Source organism: Pelobates fuscus, chromosome 1, assembly GCF_036172605.1.
Source record: "Pelobates fuscus isolate aPelFus1 chromosome 1, aPelFus1.pri, whole genome shotgun sequence".
Classification (NCBI taxonomy): domain Eukaryota; kingdom Metazoa; phylum Chordata; class Amphibia; order Anura; family Pelobatidae; genus Pelobates; species Pelobates fuscus.
The window spans coordinates 392,254,910-392,275,567 of record NC_086317.1 but is presented as its reverse complement, the minus strand read 5'-3'; the positions used below and the strand labels follow the sequence as shown (position 1 = coordinate 392,275,567).

General features: G+C 40.7%; 1 protein-coding gene across 3 annotated transcripts in view; it reads left to right on the top strand.

Moving 5' to 3' along the window:
• The window catches only part of BAZ2A (bromodomain adjacent to zinc finger domain 2A), a 74,176-nt gene extending 64,527 nt beyond the window's left edge, over positions 1–9,649 (top strand). For all 3 annotated transcript variants that reach the window (XM_063427027.1, XM_063427013.1, XM_063427020.1), the window contains 2 exons: positions 6,353–6,496; positions 7,881–9,649. In XM_063427027.1, the coding sequence (XP_063283097.1) occupies positions 6,353–6,496; positions 7,881–8,049 (313 nt within the window). In that variant the 3' untranslated portion in view covers positions 8,050–9,649. The remainder of the gene's footprint in view (positions 1–6,352; positions 6,497–7,880) is intronic.
• Positions 9,650–20,658: the final 11,009 nt, after the last annotated feature.

Genomic DNA, 20,658 nt, shown 5'->3' with positions numbered 1-20,658 from the left:
GTGTAATTTAATCTGTATGTTTGTGTCAGGTCCGCTGGGAGAGTGATACCCAGATATTTAATAGCTTCAGTCTGGTACGTGAACGGGTGTCTTGTTTGGAGAGTTTGGAGATTTAGTTGATCCACTTGGATCGGGAGTGCCTCGGTTTTTCCTAGGTTAAGTTTGTAGCCTGAGATATGTGCGTATTTCTGTAATTCCGCAGTTAAAGGTGGTAGGGAGTTCAGTGGATCTACGATTGTTAAAAGGACGTCATCTGCATACGCCGCGATCTTATATGTGTCGTCCCGAATGCGAATTCCCTGTATGCCATCGTGGTTTCGTAGGACTTGAAGTAGTGGTTCCAGGGAAAGGGCAAATAAAATGGGGGAGAGTGGGCATCCCTGTCGTTCACTTGTGTTTTAGTAAGAGAGAGATCTGTGTTTAGGTAGAGCGTTTTAGGTAGGGATTTGTAAAAGCCATTCAGAGCCATTAACCCCTATCTTGCCAGTGATCACTATAAATCACTGGCTCTTGCACAGTAGCGCTTACTGCTGGAGCAGTAGCCCCATCTGCTCTACCCCCATTTACTCCCAGTGTATGTCACGAAGGAAATGATTCTACATTTTATTCACTTCAGCGATAACAGCCTGTGTCCCCCTATGGAGCATACCCAGTTTGACAGGCTGTATAAAATCCACCCCCTGATTACCCACTTCACTGCCAGGTGTGCAGAGGCTTATACACCTGGAAGGAATATATGCCTGGATGAATCCCTGATGAAGTATAAGGGAAGGCTGGGATTTTCAGCAGTATATGCCTTCCAATCGCTACAGGTATGGTGTAAAGATGTATAAGCTCTGTGAGAGCGAGACTGGGTATACTCAGGCCTTCTTGGGTGTACGAGGGAAAGGCTAGCCACCTTGACCCTCCAGGTTGTCCAGAACATATGGGAACCAGTGGCAATATTGTCTGGGACCTGATATTCCCCTTGATCAACAACTTGTACATAGACAATTTTTATTTTTTTATACAAGCGTCCCTTTGTTCAAGCTACTGTATTGTTTTGATACAGTAGCTTGCGGTACAATCAGAAAGAACCGCGCAGGTTTTCCAGAACAATTTGAACGCACCCAGGGGGAGGGGGCAGACCTCAGCTCTGCGCCAAGAGTAGCTGTTGGCAGTTAAGTACAGAGACAAGAAGGATGTGTACCTTCTTACCACACTGAGAGGACTGTGGAGGTCTCTGTACGTGGCAGAGCTGAGAGCACAAGATAGCCAGTGTGCATCAAGGCCTATAACCGGCATATAGGTGGGGTTGATCTGGCAGATCAGCTGCTGCAGCCCTACCTTTTTACATTGAAGACAACGGTCTGGTGCAAAAAGGTTGCAATTTACTTAATGCAGATAGCAACCCACAACGCTATTTTGTTTGTTCCAAAAAAGCAAACCTCCAGATCATTTTGTGGATTTTGTACCAAGATGCACCTGCTCCCCTGGCGGTGATGGGAGAGAGCAGAGTTGGGGCTACACATTTTATTTTTAAAAGCCCCCAATTCTCCCCCCCCCCCCCTACTGCGGCAAAGCAGAATCCTCAAAAAAGATGCAGAGTCTGTGTCCTTTCTCTGCCTTCTCTTGAAACAGTCTTTTACTGTCCTGATTGCCCTGGATATGCTAGACTCTGCATTGGGGACTGCTTCAAGCGATATCACACACTGGTCCGTTTATACGTTTGTTTGTTTTTTATTTTATTTTTTTACTTTTACTGTGCCAGACTACTTTTATGATCAAGTTCAACCTATACATGAGTGTACTCAGGAGGCCTTGCAGAAAACAACCTGGAGTGTTTTCTTGCAATAACCAACAACAGGCTCCTCTAAATCACACACAAATGTGTGTGTAAAAATGAAAATTTAAAATTACCACCACACATTTTCTCCAATTTCTTTGAGCTAAAACTGTTACATCAAAGGCATCAAAACACTCCATATACAATACCTTGTCAATTTTTCAAATATATGCAATTTTTCAAAATACCTTAGGTTGTCTTCTTTTTAAAAAAATATATATACATGTGAAAGGGTTATTCAGAGATTCCTGACAGATATCAGTGTTACAATGTAACTTTTGTTAATTTTGAAATAAATTGGTTTGGAAATAGCAAAGTGCTACTTATTGCCCTGTAACTTGCAAAAAGAAAGCTAAGAACATTGTAACACTGAGTATTTCTAAACTCAGGACAACATTTTGAAACTATTTAGCACGGGTGTCTTTTGGCGGTTGTAGATGCATAAGATTTAAGGGGTCAAAGTTAGAAAAGGTGTGTTTACATTTTTTATTGTAAATTATATGATATGATGAAAATAATGGTATCTTTAGAAAGACCATTTAATAGCGAGAAAAACTGGATATAATATGTGTGGGTAATGTAAATGAGTTAGAGGAAAATTACAGCTAAACACAAACACCGCAGAAATGTAAAAACAGCCCTGGTCCTTAATGGTAAGAAAATTGAAAAAATGGTCTGGTCACTAAGGGGTTAAAGGAAAACTCAACACACACACACACACACTACTTTATGGGGGATGGGGGGGAGTGGGGAGGAGGAGAAGAGAGAGAGAGGTCGCATGCAGGAGAGGCTCCAGAGAAATCTGGCCTCTTAAGCAACAAAAAGCAGACTTTGCACAAAAGAAAAAGAGCCCACAAACTACCCAAGGCTGTGGGAGAGGCAGCAGACCCCGAGATCGGGAGTTTTGAACCCCCAGGGGGAATGTGAAGCTTCGAGGGCTGCGGCCTACCCGGGAGGGGAGCGAGGTGGATGGCCGCTGCCAGGTCTCCCTACCCGGCTACCACATCCGGACTGTTTGAGTCGCTAGCCAGTCCCGTTCCCCCCCTCCCCCCCCTTTGGACCGGGGGGGGGGGTCATCCTGGTCTCCACTGATGAGGGCTTGTGAAGTAAGGCAACTGAGACGCACAGAACATCCGAGGCCTACCTTGCAAAATGGCGGTTTACGGCACAGCGCCATCTTTTCCCGCGCCACAGAGCAAGCAGCAGTTACGCCGTCCCTTCTGATGGAAGGCCCCAAAGCAGGGTATCAGAAACACCGACTCACAACTCCTCTGTCTGGGAGAGTGAGAGACCCTCTACCCGACAAGCGCGGGCAGGGTGCAGTAGGTGCCGACCCACAGCGGAATCCTGCCTTAGTGAACATACCCAAACAGCGAAGTGCTGAACAAGCCTGGCAATGAAGACCTACCGAGGACAGAGGAGTGTATGCGACTTCTGAAATGACCAGAGGGTCCCCACAACACTTAGAGGGCGCAGACCTGCTGTGTTAACAGATAAGTGTCTAAGGGGATCGAGTAAGACTTGCAGGCATAGAGACGCCCACAGAACATGGGCTATATAAGGGACAGCAGCTCCAAATGCATTGCTTACCGCCTAAGACCCAATGCACTCTAAAGTACACCATGGCCATACTCTCCCTTCGCTAACGGTCCTCTTCACCCACCTCACGCAGAATCGTGTAATACAACTTGGGTTTACCCAGCTCTAGTGGTCACCTGCATGCTTGTTTGTTAACCATCTTGCTAAATGTCTAATGTTAAATGTTTGTGAATATCGCCTAGCCTTACATGCAGTCATGTATGTTTCAGCTAGTCTAAGCGAGCACAAAAAAGAAAAAAGCATTGATTTATAACTACGTTATACTCTCGCAACAAAAAAACATCCTAAAGTCCAAAGCAGTAACCTGTCAGTTGTGTAAAGCCTGTATTTAATACGCTTGTTAATGTTAAATCTACAAAATGTGCAAACACTCATGCCAATGTTAAATTTGTTCTTCTATGTGATTCTTTTGATGAATTATGAATAAATGAGAAAAAAGTAGTCTGTACATGTTCATATTTATATGTAAATAAAAAACAAGGACTAGTTTAACCCCTTAAGAACCGTCCTAACGGTGCAATGTACTTACCCGATCGCCGTTGTTACCCCGGCGGCGATCGGCGTTGGTCCCGGTGTGGTGGAGACTGCCTGCAGCCCAGAGAGTCTCCCCATGGCGGATTAGGACCCCTGTGGCCATGTGATCGCCCAACAGGGCGACCACATGGTCACAATAGGTGTCCATGTGTCTGCCTGCAGGGGGACTGTCTGTGCTGACAGGCAGTCCCCCTGCTAGTGTAAAATCAGAAAAAAAAATGTAAGTTAAAGTTAATAAAAAAAAAATAATAATAATTATATATATATATATGTGTGTGTGTGTATATATATATATATATATATATATATATGTATATATATATATGATATATAGACCTATATTATACCTATATAATATACGTCTATATATCATATATATAACGTCATGCTAAGTGTATTTTTATATTAATATGTACATATATTAATATAAAAATACACTTATAATGTGTACACATGTGTGTATATATATATATATATATATATATATATATATATATATAATAACTATATATAGATTATAAAATACAAATAATAAGTAAATTACATTAAAAAATGTAAAAATAAAAAAATATATCTATGAAATTTTATTCTAACTGTATTTTGATATTAATATATATATTTATATCAAAATACACTTAGAATGAAATTGTATATATAAATAAATAAAAAGAATACGAACTATACATATGTCCACATACAAAATTACATAAATAATTATATAAATATACACGTAGACTTCAAATATATAAATAAGCATATATATTTAAATTCTACGTGTGTATTTATGTAATATTTTTACATAATTAAGTAATTTTATTGATTGCAATTTAAGGGACCTGCCTGCCAACCCAGGTCGAAAGTCCAGATAATTTAATTTGTTAGCACTGTATTTTACCCTGTAACGTTCTACGACACCCTAAAACCTGTACATGGGGGGGTACTGTTTTACTCGGGAGACTTCGCTGAACACAAATATTAGTGATTCAAAACAGTAAATCATATCACAGCGATATTGTCAGTGAAAGTGACTTTTTTTTTAATTTTTCACACAAACAGCACTTTTACTGATGATATAATTGTTGTGATACATTTTCCAGTTTTGAAACACTAATATTTGTGTTCAGCAAAGTCTCCTGAGTATAACAGTACCCCCCATGTGCAGGTTTTATAGCGTTTTTGAAAGTTACAGGGTCAAATATATGGGTCAAATATTTTTACATTTAAATGGCCAGGTTGGTTACGTTGCGTTTGAGAGCGTGTATGGTAGCCGAGGAATGAGAATTACCCCCATGATGGTATACCATTTGCAAAAGAAGACAACCCAATGTATTGCAAATGGTGTATGTCCAGTCTTTTTTAGTAACCACTTAGTCACAAACACTGGCCAAAATTAGCGTTCAATTTAGTTTTGTACTTTTTTCACACACAAACAAATATGAACGCTAACTTTGGCCAGTGTTTGCGACTAAGTGGCTATTAAAGTCTGGACATACCTCATATTGAATACCCTGGGTTGTCTACTTTAACAAAAATATGTACATGTGGGGTGTTATTCAGCGATTTATGACAGATAATAGTGTTACAATGTCACTATTGATACATTTTAAAAATGTATGTTTTGAAACCGCAATATCCTACTTGTACTTATAGCCCTATAACATGCCAAAAAAATAGCAAAAAGCATGTAAACACTGGGTATTTTTAAACTCAGGACAACATTTTGAATCTATTTAGCAGTTTTTTTCATTCGCTTTTGTAGATGAGTAAAAGATTTTTCACATAAAAGTAAAAAAACATGTATTTTTTTCAATTTTTCATCATATTTTTTTCAATTTTTCATCATATTTTTTCATTTTTTTTTAAATTAAATTACATGAGATTATATAAATAATGGTATGTAAAGAAAGCCCCTTTTGTCCTGAAAAAAACAATATATAATTTGTATGGGAACCGTAAATGAGAGAGCGGAAAATTACAGCTAAACACAAACACCACAAAAGTGTAAAAAGATGCCTGGTCGCAAATGTACAACATCGCAAAAAAAGTCCGGTCCTTAAGGGGATAAAAATCTAAACACCGAGAAATAGAGGAACAAAAAAAGGGTAAACCTAAAAGCAAAACCTGCAGAGTGACAATGCCCCCCCCCCCCCCCCCTTTTTTTTTTTTAACATGCTCTACCTATAATTTTAAACTCACCATCTCTAAACAAACCTTTTGCAGCATCTTCTTGCAGGTGATAAGGCTTCCAATTGCTTTCTACAAATACCTAATGTTTAGGGTATTGGTGTTCCTGTACACTTGCTGGCTACAGTGTACGATTCTTCTGCACTATGGGTTATGCAGAGTTAACACAATGCAGTTCTTTGGATAACAATCTTTTCTTTGGGTCTCCAGGATCATCCTTATGGAATTGGAGTCCCATGAGGATGCATGGCCATTTCTAGAACCTGTGAACCCACGGATTGTGCCTGGCTATAGGAAAATAATAAAAAACCCCATGGACTTCTCTACAATGAGGCACAAACTGCTGTATGGCAAGTAAGTTTTTGGGGGATGTGTGTGTGTGTGTGTGTGTGTGTGTTTCCATAGCGGTTACACTAGAAGGACTAATTTATTTTGTGTATACATTTTACCATTTGTGATCTCTCATGGTCAATGGCCATTTGAGTTTTAAAGTTAAAATAGTAAACATTGGGATTTTCTTTGGTAGTCTTATTGTAAATTCTTTGTGCAATTCAAATAAATGTGAGGTAGTCTTAGCTTTTTGTGTGTATGTATACACACCTATACTAGAACTTTGTTTCCGTACTTACTGTAATTTTATTTTTCTAATGTAAGCCATGGCGTCACTGACTTATGCGTTAGCTCCTCCCCTTACAGCAAAAAGGACAGTAAGCAAAACTGTGAAATTAGTATGAATAGTCCGCTCCACACCCCATCAGGCTGTTTGTATAACAAGCTTCACATCTCTCATAGAAGAAGGGGGAGCATTTAATGTCGCCGTGGCTTTAATCATGGAAAGAACATTTTTGTATAGGAACGTTTTTCCAATTAAACCATAGCACCAGTGACTTATAAATAAGTGAAATGCGCAATATACGTTACTGAGCTGCATAGATGACAAATGTCATGTTCTCAAAGAGCAAAATCCCTAAATAGGAAGCCCAACTGTTTAATTTATGGGAACCCTCCACTATGTCTGCCCAGACATTCAGTAATTTGCATATCCTGGATAACTCCTACAATACTATGTCTGGGAGACAGATATCCAAAAGAACACCATAGTAATACAATAAATCTTGAATAATCACAAGCTAAAATCCTGTGACGAGAAACTCCTCCAGTAATAACCCCACCAAAAATGTTGAATGGAAGCCACTATATTGTCATATTTTCTCCCTGTTGTCTTCCATCATGTGTAGGCTAGGACGTCCGTATAAAAGGTCTTCTAGATCTCAGAAAATAGACAAAATATATAATCAAACCTGGGTTCTATTTGTCTGATTAAGATCCAGTTATTGGCAGTAGAGCCCTCATCCCGGGGGGAGGGGAGGGGCCGCCTACTCAGCATGACATTATTTCCAAATAAATACAACAAGCTCCAACAAGGGAGTAAAGCCATAAGCTACTATGGATAATAGGAAGGACAAGAGAGTTCTGGGAGGTTTGTCAGACCCTTGTTCAAAAGAGTATACCCAAACGTGTTTCCGGTCATTTTTCCTGTATGGTGCGTGCATTATCAGAAGTAAGTCAATGCTTTGATGGTGTGATTGGGAAATATAGCTTTTAATTTTGAAAATCGTACGTCCCTAAACTAATTTTAAGATCACACTACTTCTGACATTTACCCTCTTACACTTTTCACATGCTTGATAACGTGAATTCATTCTTAGTTCTAATCCATCTCCTGTCTAACCCCCAGGTACTCCAGCTGTGAAGAATTTGCAGAGGATGCAGAGCTAGTGTTCAGTAACTGCCAACTATTTAATGAGGATGAATCTGAAGTGGGCAGGGCTGGCCTGGCCCTAAAGAAGTTTTACGATAGCCGCTGGGAGGAGTTCATTCAGGGGCGCAACCAAGTTGCACTATGAGTGAGACTGGAATCTGTTGATCTGTAAACGAACAGCTATATTTGACTATCTCTCCGACAATGAAAACGGGTTCAGCTCCCTTGGGTGTGAGCTTTTTAAGGTGCTGCTTTTCACATTGAGGGCAGCTACATGGCAACTCAGATGTTAATAAACACAAATACAGGACATTTCCTCCAGAACAGAATTATCAATATTGATCTGGATTAGTTTCAGGTCCCCAACACTTCCATATGTCTGATACAGTGATCGAGAGAAAATCTTGCAGATAACCCTGCTATTTGTACCCTCCTATCCTTATTTTTGTTAGGGAAATTAATCTGCAAATGCAGTGTTTTCTACTCTACTTCGTACACCAAACCATACCCTCCACCAATTCCGGAACATTATTTCATACATGCAATTTAGTAGACAATTGCACCAGCACTTCAGTGCACAGTCTAGCAACCTCCGGTATCTGTTAATCGTAATTGACTCATGTGTACATGCTTTGCATTCCTGCACATGTCATGGAGTAAAAACCTGATATGGCCAATGCTATTATGTACAGATCTACATACTTACTATACACATGGGCACATGAAGTCACAAAATGAATATACGCAAATGTCTCACATGACTTCTAAATGTTTTACATGTACGTACAGAAGTCACTCACTCCTTACCCACTGTCTTTATTTATATTGGCAGAGTAATATTTAATAGCAATAGCGTATCGTTAATGTGTGTGTTTGGGGTTTTACTGATCTTTTCTTGAGATGGGGGCATAGAAAATGCAACTTCTGCATAGCATTTAAAAAAAAACAAAAAAAAAACACAATTGTAGTTGTATGGCCAGTATGCTGGGTGGCAGCCCTGAAAGGGTTAACAAAAGTCAAGCGTACCCTGGGCTGAACTTGTCCACAAGCCTCTCTTCAAGCTGCTTCCACTGGTTATTACTGTTCATTGTAGGACTTTCATTTCCCCCAAGTTTCTCTGGCACTACCTCCTTCCTATACCCTTATTCACCTGATATCTTCAATATAATTTTATTCCCAACTCCCTTTTGGCCAAGAGATGCCATCGAGTACATGGTATTGTGCCTTTTGGCCTTCAGGCTTTTAGCACTACAAATATCCCAGGGGTAATCACTGCCAGTCTTTTCTTCCTTAACTCTATATGGAGTGGCAGGGAATTTATAGTCTCCTGTGTTATATGTACATTTTATATTTATTTGAAGTTGTCTCGACTGTGTAGGCTTTTGGTATTTAATATCATGTCCTTGCTGCTTGTTTTCAGAGAGGTTCACAAGTTTGACTGTCTTTATAGGAATGGGCTTCTTTGCTTTTTCATCCCTTAATTCACTCCAGTTCTACAGACCTCCATTTTTTGTTAATGGACATCTCTACTAAGGGACCAATCTGTGATATAGCAGTGCTATTTCTTTATCCCTGGCTTGAAAATGGTGGAACCCCATATTATATGATTATAATGCACTAAATACTGATGTGAGGAAGGGCTACACAACCATGTATGTTTTCATGGAAAGACTGTTACCGATTCTAGCACACAATCTTCCATCTCTTGTAATATGGGGTCATGCAACATAAGGTCAAAAACAAATTTTTCCTTTAAAAGACACAAAATGTTTTTTTGGGGTGGGGTGGGGGGTTCTGAAAGCTAGAACCAGTTGAATCTTTGACTACAAAAGTGGTGTATGCAGTGTTCCAAAGCAGTTATTAGATCCTCTTTCTACACCTCAAAGGGTTGAAGTAATCTTTCATTCCCTTGCCCAATTCCCTAATACGTCTTTTTTTTTTTTTATATAATTCTTATTTTATCAAAACTGCAGAACCAACACACCTGGTATCTGCCCAGTTCTGCCTGGCACAGATTCTGACAGCTGTAGGGGTGGCAGTCTACTAGAGCTGTAAATAACAATTAATGCATCATTTCTCAATAGCAGTGCTGTGTTCCAGTGGGGGTCATCTATAAAAAATCTTAATCAGTGGTGATCCTTGAGGGCTGGATTGAGAAGCAATAATGTAGACGCAAACACTTTTCACAAAGAGCTGCAGCAGACTCTTTTTCAAACTTTGACATCATTCTTTGAATGTGCTCTAAATGTGGCCATTGTCCAGTAAATCCATGTCTGAGGCCAATAACCATCTCTACCGATGTTGCAAGCATGCAACTTTATGGACTATGGTCTCACTGAAAGCCAAGGAATGGAAAATAGATACCTAGTTGTAGCATGTGTGCCTCTACTTGTGCAGTCGATACCCATGTTGTCCCTCGGTAAATTAGTTGATTTGAAATGAAGTTGGAGATAGTAGTAGTTTTTATATCATAAATTGTTTATATGAGTCTAATGTGTTGCTTTTTTTTTTTTCGGGGGGTAGGGGACAGACAGTTCAGATATTACACAAAGCAATATTAGATGTGCAGCTGCGGACTCCGCATGCTGACTTGAATAGCAATAAACCATGTCCTACCCACTCCCCACGCAACTCATTCCAGTAGGGTACAAGCCTTGTCATGCTAATGTAAATTTCACTAGACCAAGAATGGCTGCCATTAAAAAAAAAAAAACCTGCCATCATGAAACATACTCCTCGTTAATCTGTGCCGGGATTAAGAACTTCTTCATTGAGGTCATGGCAGTGAGCAGGTGTCCATGTAAATGATGGAGGCAGAACTGGGTATGGGATGTGTTGTGGAAAACATGCCCGCAAGCCTGTAGAAATCTATTTTTGTATCCTGAAACCTCATTTTTTTTTCTTTGATTAATAGACTGTAGGATTTTTAATATGCATAAATATTTATATTTTATCTAAATGACAGCACTGTAACTTTGTTTTTGGTTTATTGTTTTGTTCTGTATTCATAGAGCCCATATTGTTTTTGTTTTACGGTAGAAGTAAGATCACTTTCAGTCAGTTCGCTCTGGAAAAATGTTTATTATTTAAGGCCTGTATGGTGACTAAATATGTAATTTCTTAGTTCTTCATTCTTTAATTTTATAGGAGGGTAACAATGGGTTCAATTTGTGTAAATTGTTTTGTTAGTATGTCAGGCAGAGCCTAGAACCTTAATATCTTCTTTGCAAATAAGTAATTTTTATGGTGTGCATGTTTTTTTTTTTTTTTTTGTTTTTTTTTTTTTTTTACCAGCAGTCCAATTTGTAGAATAAAATAGGCCACCAGGGAGCTTAGTCCTTCATGAGATTAGATGTTGAGATGGAATTTAGAGGTTTCCATTAGATATCTGTGACACCAAATTGACTGGGCTACTTTTATTTACTTTAACTGTTAGCATTCCTATTTATTTATTTTTTTTTATGTATGTTATTCATTGTATTTTTTTTTTTTTTTTTTATGCCATCTATTTTCCCCTTGTGACCTATTTTTTTGGAATAACAATGGGGCCTCTATGCATTTCAATACCATGTATTAAAAGCCTTGCGGGCTTGATGAGGGTTTATTTAAAATGGTGTATTTACGTTCATTCTGAGTTTACTTCCATTGAAGGTATCCTTGTACAGTGATACCACTTATCCTCCTGATCTATCCTTAAAAAAAAATGGAAACACAGGTTTTAGTCTTGGCAACACTGAATGAGAGTAAGAGTGATTTTGAAACTCTGTGCAAAGCAGCTTTCTGGTGCAAAATTATGTTACATCTCACGTTTTGTTTCTCTTTTTTTTATTTTTTTATTTTATTTTATTTGTTTGCAGCTTTGCAAGTTGTTGGTATGAGTTTTCAAATAACATACACTGGCTCTCACGTTCTCCTCTATTATTTTTATATATGTGTAACCAAACTGTGTTATAGTGACCTTTTTGATAAATGTACAGTTTTTTTCTGTGAATTTAAATTTATTTCTTTCTATATTTTTAGGACCAATCTTGTTTTTCAGAAATAAAAAAAAAAAAAAAAAAGTTTAGAAATCCACATTGTTGCACATGTGCTGTAGTGTGCCCTTTAGCCGCTGAAGTATAATAATAATAATAATAAAAAATATAAAATTAAAGTGTGTGACGTCTTCCCTGATATGTGCGTTAGAGTGTGTGCATTGTTAAATCTAATTGCTGGATGCCATGTTTAGCAGATTTTGATATGGGCAGTAGACCTATGTTTCAGTGACTGCAAAAATAGTCAATGGTGACCAGGGCCACGATGGGGAAAAAATTTGGGCCGGCATTTTTGTTTTAAATCATTTTTATTTCAAGCACAAAATAAGTCGGGCACAGTTCCACAATGATGAGAACTTACAGTTGCCTACGCAGAGGCCTGTTATTTCGTGACAGTATGGCAAATTATTGTCATCAGGCATTAAATCTTCTGTAATTACAAGTCTTATAACTCTATAAATTCACCCGTGTCAAATGAAGCCTGTAAGTAATCTGGTGTCGGCATGTGCCCAGCAAGTACCTTGGTAATAGGCAGGCCTTTTGGCTCGTATACTGTGTATGGTAGCGGGGCTTAATGATCATGTGATTCCAATTGCCAATATATGCGACCATGTAAACGTGTTGCAGGCATTTAATTTAATGCAGCATAAGATATATAATATAGTTTGACTCTACAGATTTTAGGGATGTGCTGTAGGTAATGGGTATTAAGGCGCGACGTTCTGAAATTAATGTGCATGAAGGGTTAACATTCAAGTAAGCCTGCTGCCTTCACGGTGTATAGATGACCCTTGTTATTACAACTTTTTTAAACTCTTGCGCATTGCAACATCAGGGAACCCAGCGCATTATGTCGCAGTATCTCAGTTGTGCAGTGATTTTAAGTAAATCTGCGGCCCATGCACAGGACGCTGATAAGCGTGGTAAGATATAGCCTGAGTATGTAGGTTTAAGATTTACACTGGGGTAAATGATGTGCGTCACATTATGGTTCCAGTCCGCATAGGGCTAATGTGTGTCAAACTTTATGCTTAAAAAAATAAATAAAAATAAAATACTAAGTGCTATAATAATTATCAGAGCGTCTGAAGCAAGAGCTCTGTATATATGAAACAAAACGGAGGTAATAACATCCTATAATAATATAATAAACTGTAGCTGATCATGCAATACATGTAATGAAGTATATAGGCTAACTAATGCAGTGTTAAAAGAAATGACCATCCTATAATACAAGGGCTGATGTATGCCTTAGCTATTGATGCGATACTGGTAAAGGAATGCATAAACAGACAAATTATATTAAGTGTACATGGGTTCCCATAATATCGAGAAGTGGCATGTTTAGCCTATTTAAAACATCCTTAACAGAAAAATAAATGAAGGAAAAAATAAATTGTGAGTCACTTCACTGGAGGGGGCAATATGGCGCCCGGTGTGAGGAGACTGTCCAGCGTGGAGTTCCCAGCCTCCCTGGTGGTATGTCCACGAGCTTCCCTCCGGTATAGCTGTACCGTAAGTTGTCACAGGGTTAATATGCGTTCAGTGAGTCAGCTGTTCCCATCTGAGTCCCCCTGGCATCCCCGATCACAAATTGATTAACTTGCTTGTGACTTTTCTCTGTCTCCATAAGTGGGATACCAGATGACAAAAGGGACAGGAACGTGTACTATGTATGTGTTTGAAGCCTGTTTGTTGGATTGCATGTGTGCTTAGTCAGGGACGTATTTGCTGTGAGGCAAACAAGGCATTTGCCTTGGGCAGCACTTTCCAGGGAGTGGCAAAAAATGCCGCCCCCAAATGCCCAGGCAAATACCTTGACAGCCTGGCTGCATTCGGCTAACTAAAAATCCAGGTGCCGGCGAGGGAGCACTGATTGGTGAGCTGTCTCTGCTCAGCTCCCTCGCGCGCCGCAGAGTGATGCCAGGAGCCGGAATATGACGTCATATTCCGGCTCCTGGCAACACTCTGCGGCGCGCGAGGGAGCTGAGCAGAGACGGCTCACCAATCAGTGCTCCCTCGCCAGCACCGCGCGCCTGGATTACAATTAGCCGCCCGAGTGCCTGCATGCCTGCCTCCCTCCCTGCAAGAAGACCCACTGGACCCCAGGTAAAAAAAAAAAAAACACCCAGCTCTTCCAAAGGTAGGGAGACTGGGTGGATTTAAACTAAAATAGAAAAAGTAATCTTTATTTATTAATGTTTGGGGGAATTGCGTGTCTGGCTGTCAGTGTGTGTGTCATTGAGTGAGTGAATGTCAGTGATTGGGTGTGTCAGTGAGTGAGTGAATGTCAAATCAGTGTGTGTATGTTAGTGTATCAGAGTGTGTGTCAGTCAAAGTGTGTTAGTTGTTTAACAGGAAGAGGTGTGGCATTGACAGGAAGGGGTGGGGCAAATGTAAATTAGGGGGTGCCCAAGTTCCGTCATGCCTAGGGCAGCACAGATACTAAATACTGTGCTGAGTGAGTTGATTGTGGTGAATAGGTTGGTTTCAGTTGGGTTTGTGGTGTGATGTCTGCTATGGGCTGAACCTAACTTGTGAATTAGGACAAAAGTGTAGTAACTACCATAAGTGATTTGCCTTAAAATATGAAATACTGATGATATGACAGGTAATTGTAACAGTGGACATAGTGGGCACATTAGCAGCAGAACCTCATATAGAGAAAAGAAAAATAACTAATTAGCAAGTCACTATGTCCCAAAATGAGAAGGTCTATGCTTCATTCTTGGGAAATCTGCCAAGGTATTCTGTATTCCTGGAAGGTACACTGCTTTCAGATAAGTCATGGCCACTTACATAATTGGTTGCATTCGATTAAGTAACCAGCTTGCTCTTTGGACCTCCTTGGTGATTGAAGCATGCAGCAACTAACCTTGTTGTCTGTTTGTATCAACAACCACTTCCTCTTCAAGGGGATAGAGAATTACATCATTACCGTGAATACTGCATGCATTTTGAGAATGTTGGAATGGAGAATACTGAGTTAACTTTTCCATAAGCCTTGTGCAAAGAGGTTCCTGTAGTGGTTCCCCATGTACTTGCATCTGTTATCACTTCCCAGTATGGTTCTTCTAAGGAAACCCCTTATTTAGATTGGACTTTATACACAATTGTAATTTGAGATTTGGGGGAATTACTAACCACTGATTCCAATTCATGGATGATTTGTTGGTCTGCATGAGGAAGTTCATCTGTACAGATCTTATCTTCCAATGTGCCCATCTGACCAAACATATTGTCGATGTGAGAGATCCCAATGCACTCATGTATTGTCGTGCTTGATTTGTTATTTGTAGAAGTAATACGGTAGGTCATGAGATTGTGGAAGTCACAGTATTTATTTTCTTCTAGTAATGTTTTATTTCTGGATGGAGTTGGGTAGCTCTTGTCTTGGTTTATCAACCAATCAAAAGTCTTCAGAGTACAAATAACCTCTACTGTGTGTTGAAAAGTTATGTGATAGTCTTGTGCCACTACTAGGATAATGTCCAAGTAGTGAAAAATTTAAATACCTCTCTTCCTCAGAACTGCAATGACTGTAATAATTATTTTTGAGAATGTTCTTGGTGCCAAACTTAGTCCAAATGTGGCATGCCCCAAAATCCAGAAACTCCGGAATCTTTGAGGGTATTGGTGGATTGGAATTTGATAGTAGGCATCTTTTATGTCTATTGGAGTTAACCAGCCCCAAAAAAAGGCCAAATAAAAATCCATAATAATTGTCAAACTTAAAAAAAAAAAAAGCAAAAAAATGATCCATCTTCACCCATGGAGGGCTCCATGCAGACTGAGCTCTGCAGGGTGGGTGAAGGCTTTATAAACCTTCCCCTCCCTGCAGAGCAATAGGTGTCCAGTCCCCCCTTTTATTTTACTTTAGGGCCCCCCCACTCGCCGGTCAGGGGGAGGATAATAGGTGTGTGTCCCCTTTGAAGTACTTTAGGGCACCAACCCAACGATCAGGGGTGGGGGCCGGGGGGAAGGACGACAATAGGTCCCACCCCTTATTTTACTTTAGGGCCCCCACCTGCCGCTCAGGGGTGGGAGCCGGGGGAGGCAATAGGTAGGTTTTTTTTTGGGGGGGGGGGTGTTTAACAGTGAGCAGTCTACTGTTTATTAGACATGCCCCTACTCGCGGTATAGCGAATAGGGGCAGATTATTTACTTATACTAAGTAATTTTTACTTAGTATTAGTAAATTTGTCTGAAAGACCAATTAAGGTCTTTCAGCCTTTTGATAGATAACTCCCTAATTGCCATGGTATTAGGGAGCTATCTACTTACTCATCCCCATCCAACTTACATTTTATATGAATGTGTGTTACTTGATTGTTGTGTTGCAAATGCTTACAGCTGAATCCTGGCTATGTTTGTATACTTTTTATTTAAACTGGCATAAAGTGTAACATTCTTCATTCTTCCACTTCGACAATTTCCGAACTTCAGCAATTCAGCAATTCAGCTATTCGGACATTCGGAAGTCTCTGTTTGTCTGAATTGACATTCGGAACAAAACTAATTGCACGTCTAGCTAATATCTCCTGCCACCCTCCTGTTAGCATACCTTGTGTGTCCAGGAGGATGGCTAAGAGTCCTGCTGCTGGTGAGAGTGGGGGGGCTGGAGCTCTTCGTGCTTGTGACAGACCGCCTGGCACCCCAACCAGGTGCTTCTGTCAATCGATGCTCCTAGTGCTCGCCGAGGACTCCAAGCACTCTACCAGACACCATAAGCAACGTAGACCCCACAAACCGTGCAGCTTGATTGGGGTCTCGCCTTCCTCCACCTACCCTGAACCCAAGTTTAGCAGGAGATGAGGCTCTATGTTGAGGGTGAAGAGGAACTGATTTTAATGGTGCCACACTTTGCGTTATATGACAATCCCTATGCAAGGGGTACGCCCACATGGACCTGATGGTAGACGGATTTAAAACGTCACAGACCAATAACCATAAGGTTATAAGGCAAGACACTCCCACACACAGCACACAATCCCTCCCCTCTGCCTGGGAGATAATTGAGTCAGATTCTGTATTAACTCCATTATCTCCAGGCAGAAAAAACACATTTTTATAAAGCCCCAAAAGTACCCCAAAACACATAACATCCCCACAAATGTTACATCCCCTGATAGCCCTGATCTGGGTGACCAACATATCCAAAAATCACCCTGATCACAATTTCCTTGAAGTCATAGCTTTTACCGACCGCCTTCATGTTCCTAAGCCCAAAATGGTTCCATAGAATCGCTGTTAAGTGCCGCTGGCGACAGACCGTGAACCGCCAAGTCTTCTTGCCGAAAACAGTTTCATAGAATTGCGGCTAAGTGCCGCTGGGGGACCGACTGGGAACCGCAAAGTCTTCATGACGAAAATAGTTCCAGGGTATTCGCGTCTAAGTCCCCCTGAAGTCTATTCATGGTTTTGATTCATGCGAATGGCCGCCAGGGAGCTAGCGTTCGGTTCTATGGAAAATACCAAACCAGGGCGAATAAAATATGGGCCTGTAGTCTTTTGGCAAGAGGCTGGCCAGCACCCCCCTCCAAGCACCCGTGACCAGGCCGTCTGTAACGTGGGGCACATGGGGCAGTTGCCCCAGGCCCAGTTACTTCTGGGGGGCCCAAAGCAGCTGCCCTGTGGCCCTGCTGCCCATAGACTGCATAAAAAAAATCCCCCACCCATTGGCCCGCGGTGCTGGTATTGCGGCTGTTCCGGGGCCCATACTTTAAGGGGGCTCACCGGGTGTCCAATAGACTTAGGGCCACCCAGTGAGCACGTTTCAGCAGGGGCCCGGTCAGGTGCTGTGGCCCTTTAACAGCATGACCAGGCCCCCTGCTTAACAGCAGCCTGGGAGGAAGTGACGTCCGCGAGTCACTTCCTCCCTTAGAGATGATGATCTACGAGGCAGCAAAGAGGGGGACTTGGCAAAGAGAGCCAGTCCCCAACTCCCAACCACCACACTGGACCCTAGGATGGTACGAAACTGGAGGGGGGCTTCAAAGTGTAACGTTTGCATATGTGTGTGTAAGTATGTCTCTGTGTGTGTGTCAGTGTGTCTGTGTCAGTATGTAGGGGCATAGGTGTGTGTGTGTCAGAATGTCTGTCTGTGTGTGTGCGTGCCACTATGTCTGTCTGTGTAAGTATGTCTGTCAGTTTGTCTGTCTCTATATATCTGTATGAAGTCTGTGTGTGTGTATATGCTGTCTTTGTGTGTTCCTGCATATCTGTGTGTGTCTTTGTATCTACATGTGTGCCAGTGTGTATATCTGTGTGTCTGGATGTGTTTCAATGTGTGTGTATATATATATATATATATATATATGTGTGTGTGTGTGAATGCTGAGATGTCTGCACATATATACACAAACACTACATACAAATACACCCCTGCCCCTGCAACTCAAACACAGACATGTGTTTGTACGTAGTGTTGCACACCAAATTTATATGTAAACACACCCCTGCATTCAAAAACCAACACTACACATAAATACATGCTTTCAAGTATGCCAACATATCATACAAACATATTCCATACAAAAACCTGTTTACATTCAGAGAAACAAAAACAGCTTAGTGCTAAATACAAACCTTCAAACATGGGTAAATGGTAGAGCCCCAGCTGTCAATGCATTGCTGGAGTTGCACAACAGATGGGGATCTACCTTTTAATCACCCGTGCGATAGGAAGGCCCAAAAAAAAATCTTTCACATCTCTACTTTAGGTCTGCCACTTTGTTTGGGTGGAGGACATGATTACACACCTGGGAGGGGAGACAGGTTCCAGGGGGCCCAAGCAAATGCTTTGCCCAAGGTCCAATCAATATTAAAGAAGGCCCTGTCCGTAACTAGGTTCAGTTCGTCACAGTGCTCCTCTCCCCTCATGCTGCAGCTGCCTCCTCTCCCTCGTGCGCAGTCTCCCTGCATGATGCTGGGAAGAAGTGACAGGTTGTCACTTCCTCCCAGCCGGCTGACATTACAGTTGCCCCGTCGCAGTCTTTAAAAACCGTGGCACCCTACCAGGCCCCTGTCCAGCAGTAAGGTTTCCCTGTACAATAATCATAGCACCGGGGAAGCATTCCGAAGCACCCCTGTGTGCTTGTTGTCGCCGTGGCACACCGTTTGGGAACCGCTGGTTTAACTATAGCCTGTTTTTACTTTTATTGTTTTTGTTTATTTTAGCTTCATGACCTGGCTGTAGAATCTCACACTACTATAATAACATGATACTGCATAACACATAGATCAAGACAGGTGTGGTTTAATGGGCCCATAGCCTACTTTATGCAGTCTCTTTCCTATGACGTTCTTATTGTTTTAATACCCCGCTCATGTATTTAAAGCAATATCTCGACTATACTGTTTTTCTCCATGCTAGTACTGTTCCTGTTGGGGTATACTAGTGATTCTCTATTGACACCATGTTGGCTCTATCTTATTTCATTCACTTTTACAACCTGGCATTAGTATCTCATTATAGCAACATAACGTGTACATAGCCTAATTTGTGTACTCTCTTACTAATGTCGCACTTTTGGTGCCTCTGGAGTCCCACAGACATCAAGGTGTAGAGTCCTCCAGAGTCTTGCAACTGTGCATAAACCTTCTATTCAGCCACCACTAACCAATGCTCACAAGCAGAAACGGCTGCATTGGGCAGAAAATTACATGGACTACTTTTCAAACAATCCTGTTCACTGATGAGTGCCGTGCAACCCTGGATGGTCCAGATGGATGGAGTAGTGGATGGTTGGTGGACGGCCACCCTGTTCCAAACAGAGTCATGTTTTGGGCCGGAATCATGAGAAGAGAGCTGGTCGGCCCCTTCAGGGTCCTCGAAGGTGTAAAGATGACCTCTGCAAAGAATGTGGAGTTTCTGACTGACTACCTTCTTCCCTGGTACAGAAGGAAGAACTATGCTCTCTGTAATAAAATCATCTTCATGCATGACAATGCACCATCTCATGCTCTAAAGAATACCTCTGCATCAATGGCTGCTATGGGGATAAAAGGAGAGAAAGTCATGGTGTGGCCTCCTTACTCCTGTGACCTCAATCCTATTGAGAACCTTTGGAGCATCCTCAAGCAAAAGATCTATGAGGGTGGGAGGCAGTTTACATCCAAACAGCAGCTCTGGGAGGCATCTGACATCTTGCAAACAAATTCAAGCAGAAGCTGTCTAAAAACTCAAGTTCAATGGATGCAAGACTTGTGAAGCTGCTATCAAATAAGGGGTCCTATGTTAAAATGTAACACGACTTGTTAAAATGTTTAAAAAGTTAAAATGTTGTTATAAGTTTGATTGAAATAGCTTTTGATTTCAGTAAATATGCTGCAAACACAACAAATGACAATTTTCAGTTCTTTACAACCTATAAAGTGTTTTGAAACTTACTGTGCGTAATAATTTGGAACGGTGCATTGTAAGTTTTTTATGTTTAAAAAATACTGTTATCATTAGGAGGTTTGTTCAATAAAATTTGAATTAATAGTTGATAACATGAGAATTATGCTGACTGTTATTTACATCAATTATTTAGGTAAATGATAAAAATATCATTTGCATAATAATTTGGAACAGGGTGTAGTTTCTAAAAATTGCAATTTCCTATCTTGTAACATTGTATACTGTTATCTTGCTGAAATGTCAATACCAGCGTGTATTCTTCACTATGTTCTGCAAAAATAAAGAATGTAAAAAAATAAATAAAATAAAAAACCCA